At 44.7% G+C, this 12,602-nt stretch overlaps 1 protein-coding gene across 1 annotated transcript in view; it reads right to left on the bottom strand.

Annotated features, from left to right (window-relative positions):
• Nucleotides 1-581: 581 nt before the first annotated feature.
• Nucleotides 582-12,602, bottom strand: part of LIMD1 (LIM domains containing 1) — a 33,462-nt gene continuing 21,441 nt past the window's right edge. The window contains exons 3-8 of the mRNA XM_017836139.1: nt 11,537-11,604; nt 10,198-10,260; nt 8,625-8,755; nt 7,481-7,532; nt 6,728-6,796; nt 582-5,760 (exon numbers count right to left, since the gene is read on the bottom strand). Of these exons, the coding sequence (XP_017691628.1) occupies nt 5,623-5,760; nt 6,728-6,796; nt 7,481-7,532; nt 8,625-8,755; nt 10,198-10,260; nt 11,537-11,604 (521 nt within the window). The 3' untranslated portion in view covers nt 582-5,622. The remainder of the gene's footprint in view (nt 5,761-6,727; nt 6,797-7,480; nt 7,533-8,624; nt 8,756-10,197; nt 10,261-11,536; nt 11,605-12,602) is intronic.

The raw sequence follows: 12,602 nt of genomic DNA on the forward strand, positions 1-12,602 counted from the left end.
AGCTTCTTGCATCAAGGAGGGGAAACCTCAAACTCTAATTAGTTATTCCTGTTTATTTGCTTCGTATTAGCTGATAGCTCCATGCTGCTGCAGTGCTGCTTGGCCAGCAGTATCCAGGAACATCAAGTCTTCAGACATGGGGTGTCATGGTCACTGATACCATGTGGCCGCCTGCCTCCCAGATCCATGGCAATGCTATCCATGGCAATGCTATCCAAAACCCTATAAAGAATCCATCCCCATGAACACTGCAAAGGAGACCCCCATGCTGGGCCCAGAATCTGCTCCCACATGCAGCACATCCCTCCCAGCTCCTTAGTCCAGTACCTGGGTCTCCCCAGATGGATGCCAGAGCAGGACGGCCTCTGATGCAGCAAGTACCAGCTGCCTGCAAAGGACTGGAAATCCCCAGAGAACCTCGCTGACGAGGTGCCCCCCCACCAGTCCGTACTGCAGCCACTGATGGGGGGGGACAGGAGGAAAGCAGAGGTTGGGAAACCATCGTTTCACAGCATTACTCCCTCCCTGTGGACCCCGGGTGCTGACAATCATCATAACTTTAGGAAAGACGTGACTCTTAGTGCTGCTTAAGATACTGTGTTTAATCACTGAAATCACAACAGGCCAGTGGGTTTGTTCTGCTACCAGTCTTCATTCTTTATAAATACTTAACAGCACAGAAGAAAAGAGGTCTGTGTTCACAGGAGGCTAAGGTTAGTTACACCGCACAAATCCTAAAATACTCTCTCCCGGAGCTGAGCTTTGAATGAAACATAAAATAATTAGTACCATTCAGTATCACTAGCCAGGCTCTGGATGTGCTTTCTGCATACAGAAAGCCACAGCCTGTGTGTGTGCCTGGGTCCCTTCCGGGCCATGAGCCGCAGACCTGCTGCGTGGGGAAGAGGGTCGGTGCCAGCAGGGCTGGGAACTGCAGCCCAGTCATCCCTATACCAGGGCTGCAGGGCATTCCTGCCTTCACAGGGCTCTATGCCATGTTTTCTCATGTGGGGACAGTTTCTTCCCATCTCTCATCTTGTCTTTAGTGGGCTATGGATGTATACTGCCATGTAAGCTTCTGGCTGCCCTGGAAGAAAGTGGGTAAGGATTTTTATTCTCAGGAAAGCTTTACTTCTCTGTAGGAAAAGGGTGGGTGGCAGCTCCAGGCTCTGTCTGGGCTCATGGCAGGACATAGAAATGGAAAAAGAAAAATGAATACATGAATGCTGCACAATGAGAGAGGCAAACCCCTTCCCAGCTTCTCCCAGTGGTGCAGGCACTCAGAAGATGGGGGAAAAGGGATGTGTATCTGGCCATAGCCCTTCCCTGCCCACAGGTACTGACTCCAGAGATATTTATTTTCCCAGTGATGAAGCCTGGGTCAACTTGTCCTTACATTCATGCACAGAAAGTTGCTTACGATGCACCTACAAGCACTTGGCATGGGCACAGAGGTGTGAAAGGCAGGTGTCTCACAGGCAGCACGTACCACACATCCATGTGCACAGACACAACAGCACACCACCCCAAAAGTGAGCACGTAGCAGGCAGTCAAGGCCCACATGTGACTTTTTTCCCTCGGCAGCCAAAGATCTCTTTTGAATGACCAGCCAGAGCCATACCAGCTCTTAGAAGCCCAGTTTCCCCCTTTCAAGGCTGCCACAGCACACCCGATATTGATGAAAACTCCACCATTTCCAGACTAAGCAGCTATTCACTTTGTAGTAAAAAGATCTAAAAAAATATAATCATTTAAAGTCTGAAAGACTGGGAAAATATTTTAAAAGCCCCCAAATGAAACTCAGAAACTGAAGAGCCACAGATCTCTTCAAACACTGCTCGCTAGGGTGTTTGAAACTGCTGTTCCCTGTGTTTTAATATCAGGGCAATTTCAAAAATCACTTTGATCACAGGTGTTTCTTACACTTTAAATTACACAAAAATGTCTGCTTCTTCTATAGCTGGGGTTTCCCCCCGGCTCTTATGCAAAAATCCCTTTTTAAATGAGTTTCTGTATTCTAAGCAATAGAAATTTAACAGCATGACCTGAATGAAAAAAATCTTCTAAGCTCTGGTTCCTGAAAACAGGCTTCAGGGAATTCACTTGAATAACTATTTGCATGAGAGTTACTCATTACCAGCACAATGGGACTTCCAAGGGTCCCTTACTCTAAAACCAGTCAGAAGAACTCGATGGGGGAAGAATCAAGACTACTTTTTCATAGCAGGTTTGGTATCAGCAAAACCCAACAGGTATCAGCCTGTTTGGTGAACAGCAAAACCCAACAGGTATCAGCCAGGGGATAGGCAGAATTTAACAAGTATTTTGAACTTCTTCTGCAGAGCATGCAAAGCCTCACACCTCCAGCACCAGAGCTACAATTTTTCCTTTGGGGGAGCTGCCTGAAGTCAGGCAGTGAGGGCTTGCAGCTCCACAGACAGCTGGCAGAGGCTCAGAAGTCTCTCTCCCCTGTGCAGGATGCCCCTGCCTCTCCCTGTGCTGGACCTACCATCAGGCAGCTGCACAGTCAGGGACAAGCTGGGAAATATCAACAGGGACTCGGACACCCACAGCCTGGGAGAAATAATACCGAGCTTAAATGAATTCCAGCTCCCAAAGACAGATTTGGTGCAAGTTAGCACACAAAGAGGTGCAGGGCAATGAAGTAGATGCTTTAGCTTCAAAACCACAAAGCTCCTTTTTCAACACTTTCACACTGTCATTTCTAGCCCTTCATAAATACGGAAGAGTGTTGGCACTTAATAATTTATAGGGAACCTCAAAACTGAAAGTAGGGCAGCCTTCATTCCCCAATGCTGAGGGATACGGGATGGCTGACAGAGGTAAGAAGACACTGTGTGGGAGCAGAGGCCAAACTTTCTGGTGATGCAAAGAGAGCTCCTGCAAGACAGCTTGCCACAAGCTGGCTGCTCAAGGCTTTCCACAAAGGAAAATTGTCCTTTTCCCCATCCCCTTCTTTCCTGCTTATTTTGAGGTTGTGGGGAAGGCTGCAAGGGTGAGACAGAAGTTTAAACAGCAGCTTAAAAAGAAAGTATCAATCCCACTTGTGTTTTCAGATCTTTACAAAATGAAGGCCAAAAAATGTGCTCTAAAAAAAATCAAGAGCTAGCAAAAGCATGAACCACACAGTAGCTGGTCTCCCAGAGACAGCAACAGATGACCAACGCTGGTGTTTCCAGCTCACTTCCAAAAGCCACTTTGATACCTCATTGCCTTCACTGCCAAAAGCAGCTCGGGGAGGGGAGCTATCTGCCCAGGACTATCTGAATTATTTACCAGGGATGTGAGCTGGTGTTATTTTCCACCTCAGTCCCTTCAGACAGTCCTAAGATCACAGCCACACCCTGAACACTCCCCTTCCCGCTCTGGCCTAACTGTGCTGCAGGACATAAGCTGATGCAATGCACCAAGGTGAGAGCACTACAAGATCTGCCCAGGGCTGTTTTGTTGCCCCCAGTCCTCCTGCCTGGGTACAGCACCTTTTATATTTTGTGTCGGCTCCCATCCCTTCACTAACCAGCATTTGGAGGCTAAATTTAAGGCTCTAGGGGGCTTGCATACTTGGGGTCATTTTTACCTCCTCTAAAATCACAGATAAAACTCTCGGAAGACATATATTTCACAGTGGAAAAGTCCCCACCTTGAGCTTTCAGTCTCTCACTGAGGGGCTGCATGTCTGGGTGGTTTCTGGCACAGGATCCACCTCCAGCCATGAGCTGCCATTCCCATCCCAAAGAGTAGCAGGAACAGGCAGAGGTGGTAACAGTTGAATGGGGCAGAAGGCTGGATGGTCCATCAGCCCCATGAAACTCCGTGCCAAAACCACCAGGCTCCCAAGGCTTGTGCAGTTGCGGACACTCACATTTCAGCCACGGCACGCTGGTTTGTTAGCGTGGGCAGAGACAGGCAGCTTGCTGCTACCTGGTACCTGTGCTGCTCCAGATGGGTACATGAGGCAGTCTGACTACATCAAGTGAAGTTCAAGCTACATCCATGCTACTGGAAAAGAAGTTTGGTTGAACCGTAGTGAGTTCTCGGCACAGACACTTTTTGTGAGTCTCAGTGCCACTGCTCAGCTAATTTATTGTAGTTTCTTCACCAAAAAGATCTTCAAGAATGTCATCCCATCCTCTGCCAGTCAGAACCAAATTTACATCTTTAGCATAGATACTTGAGGATTTATGTAGTTTTCCACAGAAAATGTGGGAAATAGTAGCTAAGATCCCCAAACGCATCCAGGGCTTTAAATTAAGAGATTTTTCTTAAACAAAAGCTTTGTACCTGTACACTAGGGGCTGCACAGCTTTGGTAGGTACAGAACATGCACTGCAGGCACAGCTATCATACATGTAACATATTGTGGGGGAGCACATTTCTTTGACTATAAAGCAGGGGGGGCTCAAAAAAGAAATGATTTGTCTTTCTGCTTTCCCAGCAGAATGGAAAGTAAGGGCCAAACTCGCTAACTCCTCGCTCAGATAAGCTGTTATTCACAGGAGCAAATCTGTTTATACCAGTATACTCATCTGAGTTCAGGTTGTGGAGCTGGGCTCCAAATCCCTGTGTAACAAAGCCTTCATAACAATCTCGAGTTTGCTCCCTGAGCTCTAAATAAGCACCATTATGAAATGGCTTTGTGCTGGGTAAACACCATGGAAAGGAGTGGCCAGGCTGAGGGCTGAGTTGTGGGGACAAACTGGAAAACCCAGGCAAGTGTCTGTGTACAGAGAGCTTTTTTTTCAAAGCGAGCTCTGGAAGCAAGAATGAGGATGGATTTCCCCTGTGTCCACACTTTCACCATCCCGACCTTTCCTTTCCAAATATGATCCACTATTCAGACTCTGACACAGCAGAATGGCCCCTGTGTGTCGTGCTGACACCCAAGCCTGGGCCCCAAGTCATTGCAGTAGCTTAGCCTAGCTTGTTCCAGTTTTTTGTTCTGTTTGAAATGGGACGTCAGCCTCTAGCTGCTAGACAGTATGACTGGTTTGTGCTCAGAAAGTTGGTGCTTTTACAGCCAGACTTGATACTGGAGTTCAGGGAATTAACAGAAAGGTCTGAGTGTGCCATTTTGCACAGACCCCTTTGTTTTCTTTTCCTAAAGAATTAATAAAAAGAGAGAGACTGTCTAAAAACTGGTATTAATACGTTGATGTCCTTCAGGGAACCTGATGAAATGTGCTTGTCAGGAAACAGTAGATTGACAGGATGCCTCTGGCAGGAAGGCAGACAAGCCAGCCTCTGGCTTTTTAATTGTGCATGACATGATCTGAGTTTATAGACACAACAGCAAATTGTGCTTTCACTGAAGAATCTTCCAAAATGAGCCAAGAGGAATCTCCAGGCAGCAGAAAAAGGCACGTAAAAGTAAACTGATCAGTTTAGATAACATGCCACATTCTTGGTCAAGTAGACATGGTTTGATACAGCTGGAATCCACAAGCATACAAACTCTGGGAATCCACCAAAAATCTCTCATATCCTTTTACAGAAATGTTGCCGACTGGCGAAAAACATGCACAGGAAATCAACTGAGGGCAGGGAGAGGGAGATCATGTAACAAGTCTTCTGTCCTGGCTTTCCAACGTCAGCCACACTGGCTAGTAGTGGTGCTGGTAGGCAGCTGCTGGGGTTGTGCCATTCTCTATGTGTTTCAGATGACAGGAGTGACAAAGCAAATGTTCATCTAGTGGGTAACAGCGATGCCCGTCTTCATCGTTCAGTTCCATCCCACAGTCCTGCAAAGAGAGGCCATGCAAATTATTAGAGCTTCTGTTTGTCTTCCAGTGTGAGCTGGGTCTAGCTTCCAGGAAGGTGATTTTGTGACAAGGACAGGAGACACCCAGCCAACAGCTCCTTCCTAATAATTCCAACATGTGTCACGAGAAGGAAAACATCTGGCATAGGCATTGTGATGGGAAGCCTTGTACAGATTTGTCTTAAGCAGTTTTATTAAATAACCTTTATCTTGTGGCAAGGTGCGACCACATTTGAAATGTGCTCATATCTCCTTATACTCTCAGGTAAGATTCACCTCTTCCCATTACAGTTGTACTGATGTGAAACCAGACTGTGGAGTCAGGGCCTCTTGTCACTCCATTATGAGCACAGTGAGAGAAGACAACTATTTGTTTTAATTTATAGCACAGAAGCACGAAGGCTTTCTTGGAAGACCTGCACGGAGACCAAATGGTGTTTTAGGGCTGGCATCTCCTGGAATTTTTTTTTTTTTTGTGCAGCCATATCCTTTGTCCATTCCCAATGACATGTTCATTTCCTATGAGAGTGAAGGTAACTTACACCCCACAGGATCAGTCATCACCTTAGCATTTTTGAACAATCTGACTTGGAAATCAGATACACTAAATGTGATCTGGAGCTCAAGGTTTCTGAAAGGCAGCAATAAACCTAACTAAGTCACCACGCTTCCTTCATTAACAAATAAACTGCCAAGTTTAAAAAGCAATAACTAACTCTTTGCCCATAACTTTATGGATAGCAAATGAAATTGCAGCTGAAACACATTGCTGCAAAAACTTTTGTCCTCAAACTGGAAATTTTTCAGCCACCGATGGAGAGTCGCACGATGCAAAGTTTGAATTGCTCATCTACTGCCACTGGAAGGCAGGACATTTATTTCCATCTTAAAAATAATAGTAGTTATCACTATTAAGCGCCTACTCCCCAGGAAAGCTTCTGACCTACCTCGCAGTGATAACATTCCACATGGTAATCCTTCTCCATGGACACAACTCGAATGGTTTCATCAGACCCCTGTAAGCATTTAAGCAAAGCAGAAATTACAAAGGATTACAGCGGGATCAGACACATGCACTCTGTAGATTGCTTCCTGCAACAAAATGAATGTTGGGGAAACGCAGCTGGGTGGCTGGCTGGGGACCGCAAATAAATCCTGCCACTTGCAGTTGTTTTTACAGTAAAGCTTCATCATTGACTGACTACAGTTATCCTCTAAAATGTAACACCAGAAAGGTAAAATTCTTTCTGTTTAACAGTAACATCTACCTCAAATTATGCATTAATGATTTGGTAATTTCACTAGATCACATTTCTCAGCATTTTAAATTAGTTTTTGGCTAAGACTCATCTCCTCCAAGTATTAAAATGAGTTAGTCCCAGAGGGGTCACACGGAAGTCATTCATGTGTGCCACCAACATTTATGGACACAAAGGAAAATTATCCTGAACATGAAACTAGCAGCAGCATAATCCTGCAGGAGATGAAAAAAGCAGCCCGTCCACTTCGCTATCGAGCAGAAGTGTCACATCTCCAGAACAGCGTATGAGCTTAGGTCAAAAGGCTGCACTCCAGAGGAAGCAACCATCTCTCCCCATCCATAAACACATTCATCTTGATATAGGGTCAAGTGTCAAAGAGAGCAAGACCTGAGACATGATGCTCCCTCCCCAAGGGGATATGGAATAAAAGGCTCTCACCTCAGAGGGCAGAATGGGAAGTCCACACGCTGCACACTTTGGAGCTAAAACTCTGAAAGAGCAATGAGAAATTGAAGGCAAGTTATAGATCAACACAAAAAGAGAGGCCTGTATGTTCTCAATATAAGACGAAAAGCTGCAGCTGTAAATAACTTATCCACAGGAAAGCTTTGCATCCTGAGATCATAAATTCCCTTTAGCACTGATTTTAAGTAATGCTTGGCACATGTTGCTCAATCAGGCAAAAACAGACTTTATATTTTACCCCTAGTACCAGAAAAACTACAAAATCCCCTGTAAAATTCTTGGCTGCTATTGAGAATGAGGAGAAACTGAGCAGGGCCATCCCCAGAAAAACACATCAAAAGAAGTGGCAACCTTGGGGCAGGAAACCTCAGAGACAGTACCGTGTGACTGTACAGTTTCTTAAGGCCTTATAACACAATAATTAATTAAATTAAATCTCAAGGAAATATGCATCATTTCAGAACAACAATGGCACACAGAGGCACTAATCTTGGCAACAAGATTATAACAACTCTAATCTTGGCACTACACAGAAGAGTTCCAAGGGCTGCCTGAGCAACACTTAATACTCTCCCTGTCCAGAAAACGGAGCAAGGAGCAAAGCCAGCCAGAAGGACTCAAATATATGCAGCTCTAATATCAAAACTACCAGCTAAGAGCACAGTCATTTTATCTTACTGTCTAAATAACAAGTGATTTTTAAAGTGGATTTATCAGTTGTTTAATTTAGTTTGCTTTGCTTTGCAGGTTCAGTGGTGATTCTTTAAAAGTCAAACTCAGCTCCTGAGCTACTCAAAAAGTAACTCACATTAATTTCCACAGGCATTCACGGGCTTACTTTAAAGTGGACTGATTTTGTACATCACTGAACACTTCATGAGCACTCCCTCTGCTTTACAGAAGGGGCAACTGAAGCCCAGGGGTTATGTGACTTCCTCAGAGTTACACAGGAGTCAATGACAGGACAAGAGGAGAAATGGGGAATTTCTAGGGTCTAGGTCCATCCTCAAACTTCTAACCCTGTACCTATTTTACTAATCTACACTTCCTAACTAGCTGAAAAGCTAAATTAGAGGCTTATTGATTGGAACATCTCTGCTGTTTTTTTCATCCTTACTTGTGGTAATCTCTGACACAGTAGATTTTGTTTTCAGAGTCTACAGTGAATGGTACACCATCCAGACACTCATTGCAGACCACGCATCGGAAGCAGCCTGGATGATATGATTTCCCTAGAGCTTGCAGGATCTGCAACAAACCAAGAGAGAGGAAAAATGCATGTGAATAGCCAATAAAGGTGAAAATTACAAACACACAGCTTTACACCAGACAATACTACATATTCATCAGCAGGGCTGTGTCTTTTTTCACCACCACTTCTGAAAAACCAGTTAAAAAGAATGGAAAGAGCAGCTGGAATCAATATATTTTTCTCTGGAAATATATATCAATGTATATTTTCTCTGGAACCACCACCTGGTTCCAGAGAAATTAATTATTACCATGGGTAAGAAAACAATCTAGAGACTCAGTCAAGGTATTTAGCATGACAAAGGATAGAAGCGACAGAATTTAAAGGAAACAAAATAATTTCTGAAGCCAACAGATAGAGAACACTTAGCAGGATCACAAGGAAAGATTTACCAGCCTGACAAAGGAAATGTATCTTCATATTCTCCATGAGAGGCTGAAACAAATATTATTGCTAGGTTTTCATAACTCCTTAGATATTGCAGAGCTTTGTACTTACTAGCCTGGCTTTCTAATAAGCACAGACTGTGGAAACTGTGTTCAACTCAACAGCTGCAATTCACCCTTGGGGGGACCTGGAATACCATGGTCCATCAGCAGAGGCATCAGACTTCTGAGTAAAACATACCTTTTCCAATTTAAATGCTTTCCAGTGTAAGCAGGCAAAAAAAGATAATTAATGATAAGCATTAGAAAATCTTGGGAGGTGTGCTATGAATCAGAAATTCCTAATTTCTTTTCCTCAGCTGTAGTGTTACACCACCAGCTACACCAGTCTCCCTCTGAACAACATCTAACTAAATGCTACCCAGTGCTGGCTAAAGGCCAGCTGACCCCCTGAGCTGTTACCCACGACATGCTCATCTGGAATGGATGGTACCTGCCTAATCCTGCTTCAGCAGGATGTCGACATATCTACGGAAGAGTTTGCAAGGACTTGGGCAGATCTGAACTGAGCTCTGGAGCACATACTCTGGGCCAAACCTGTACCCCAGACTATCAGCATCCACCAAAAATGACAAGGAAGTGGCTTAATCCTGAAGGTACATGGGAAAGACAGGCTGAGAGAGCTGCACTGATGCCTCACAGCAAGAGAGCACTGCAGAGCCATGGCACTGCTGAGCAGGAAGCATCAACGGGATTTCAAATACACTGTCCAGGGAAGCCTGAAAGGGGATGAAAGAGCTCAAGGCTCTGCTTTTCAACACGCAGGGAAAACAGGCAGAGCAAAGTCTCTGCACCGTGCACAGCAGGGTGCCAGCTTCACTTCCTTGAAAAAATCAACAAAAGGCTTAGTGGATTTTCTTTCTGCTACCAATCTCACACTAGGCAGACCACCAGATGATAACAGACAGTACTGGATATGAATATATTTTGCTTTTGATGCATTCTTCTAAAAAGCTGTGGGAGTTTTTTCTCATAAAGCAATTATCACTTACCATGTCCATTATCAAATGACCACAAATGAAACACCTGTCAGCTGACTGCTGGAAACCAGAATACTGCAAGGACAAAAAAGAATTCTCTCAAAATTTTGCAAGGCCAGTCAAGCATAAACAACAGTGTATTGTGGGGTGTTATTTGCATATGTGTTATTGATCCTTTTTCTGTGCTCCTTACACAAGCTAAACTTCCCAATGCTTTTTTCATTATATGGAGGTGTGTATGGGTCCCCAGAGGACATTCTGTAAACACACCAGACTGCCCGTGTTCAGAAGGACTATGAGTTCCTGTAACTTCCAAGTCTGAAATTCAAGTTTATTAAGTAGAAAACTAAATACCATAAATGCACATGCAAATAAGGCATTTACTAATAAGAGTTATTACGTGCTTATTTCACCACATGAATCTACAAGGCAGGAACTTACTTGCGTTTATCCCATATTCGTATCACAATATCTGTATATATAGGCTTGAAAAGCCAAATTCTTTCTTTGATTGCACCATTATAGTGCTATTGAGCTTCTCTGAGGTCAGTGGTATTGTCCCAGCTCCCTGATAGGATAACAATCAAGTTGGGCAACTTTTTTGCTGCCGTTGGTGAGATCTGTCATTAAGGAACTGTCTGTCTTGTCCATGACATGCACCTCAGGCACAGTATATCATCTGTCTGAATGGCAGAAGTGCAAACTTGAAAAATGAAATATTTTAGATGCATTTAATCAATTTTTTGATTTTCAGCCTATGTAGATATACTGATTAGAGCAAAGGTTAACTCACCTGTCTCTGACAGAAATCACTAGACTACACCAATAAGTAGACAAATACAACTTTTTCAAATCTCAGTGAAACATTAATCTATCAGGACCCAGAGGCAGAAGGGTATATGGCTTTTTATCTCCACCAGCCAAGGATGCTCACTTACATCACACAAAATCCATTGAGGGCAACAGAAAGATGTCCATTAAGCTGCCCAAGCAAACCCAGTCCATTGAAAAGGGAAATTCACTCATTCATTGTTCTGTAGCCATTTATCTCACTCCTGCCTCCACAATATGGCCACAGGGACGTGCTCTGAAGGAGCCATCACAACAGATTATGGCTTCAACCAGGGGCTCTGCGCCACAAAACCATGGCCTCTCACTTGGATACTTCCAGCACCACATGTGGGCAGCCACCATGGCTGGCGCCGGCTCTGGGTAAATGCTGGAGCAGAAGGGCCAGGCAGGATGCCAGGTTAGAACTATGTGAAACACAGGCAAAACTGACAGGCAGAATGGCTGCGTGTCTGCTGGGGACACTGAAATGTGTCATTACAAGGGCCAACTGGATGCTTACCAGGAAATCTTCCTCACAGAACACCTTGCCATTGACAAAATAAAAGGCTTTTCCTCTCAGCTTTCGACCTAAGGGAGAAAAACCACAGAGATAAAAGGAAGGTTAGCAGAGAGCAGGGAGACAACGTGAGCAAAACCTGGCTGCTGAGAAGCAAACAACAATAAAGACATCCAAGGACAGCCCCCATACAGGTGGAGAAGAGCACCTAACCCCAGCATGGGTCTTCCCAGACTCCAGCCCCCATCTCCTCTTCCACTGGCGGTGGCTGATGAATGCCAGTCAGGTGATGCAGACAACAGTCCCACCTCTGGGTAGGAAGTGGTAGCTTTGCAAGCCTGGACCACCTCCTGGTAGACTACTACATGCATTTTAATTCTGGGAAGAATGAGGATACTCTGACTCACGCTGGAGAACACCCCAGGAGATAAGCAAGGAGGAAAGAAGAAAGGGCATGCAAAAAGTGGCCCATACTTGACTTAATTCCTCAAAATGTCACAACCTTGCTGTTTCACTATGAGGTGCCTTCAATCAGCAGCCACCAGAAAAGGCACTGCAATCCCTGACCACCCACTCTGTCCCCAGCAGAGTGCAATACCACAGCACTTAAAAGGCTTCTCTGCTCTGTACCAGCACATTTGTTTCTGCAGCTGCCAACAGAAAGTTTTGAAACCATTATTTTTTTTTTTTAAATCAGAATGTTGTAACATAGACAAGATGACAAAGTTTTTCCAAGAAAGGACTCTACATATGGAGAAGATTTGTATTTACTGAAGCTTTTGTGTTTATGCCTCACATTCACCGTCTGTTTTCAGTTCCATGTAACTATGGCAATGTATGCTCACGCCACCACTGCTTCTAAATGCCCTGCCTTCCTCCAAGAGAAAAGGGCTAGGTTTTGTTTGTTTATAAAAAGTGGTTCCTACCTCACTGAAGCCCAGTTTACCAACTCAGCCCGGGGTTTGAGATTCAGCCTATCACTGGAACAGTTCTGTGCTGGAGCCACAGGCTTGTGCCAGGAGACAGCACCCAGGGCTGGGGGAGCAGCACTGCCTGGGCACAGCCTGAG

Source organism: Lepidothrix coronata, unplaced genomic scaffold, assembly GCF_001604755.1.
Source record: "Lepidothrix coronata isolate B3197 unplaced genomic scaffold, Lepidothrix_coronata-1.0 Scaffold271, whole genome shotgun sequence".
NCBI classification, from domain to species: domain Eukaryota; kingdom Metazoa; phylum Chordata; class Aves; order Passeriformes; family Pipridae; genus Lepidothrix; species Lepidothrix coronata.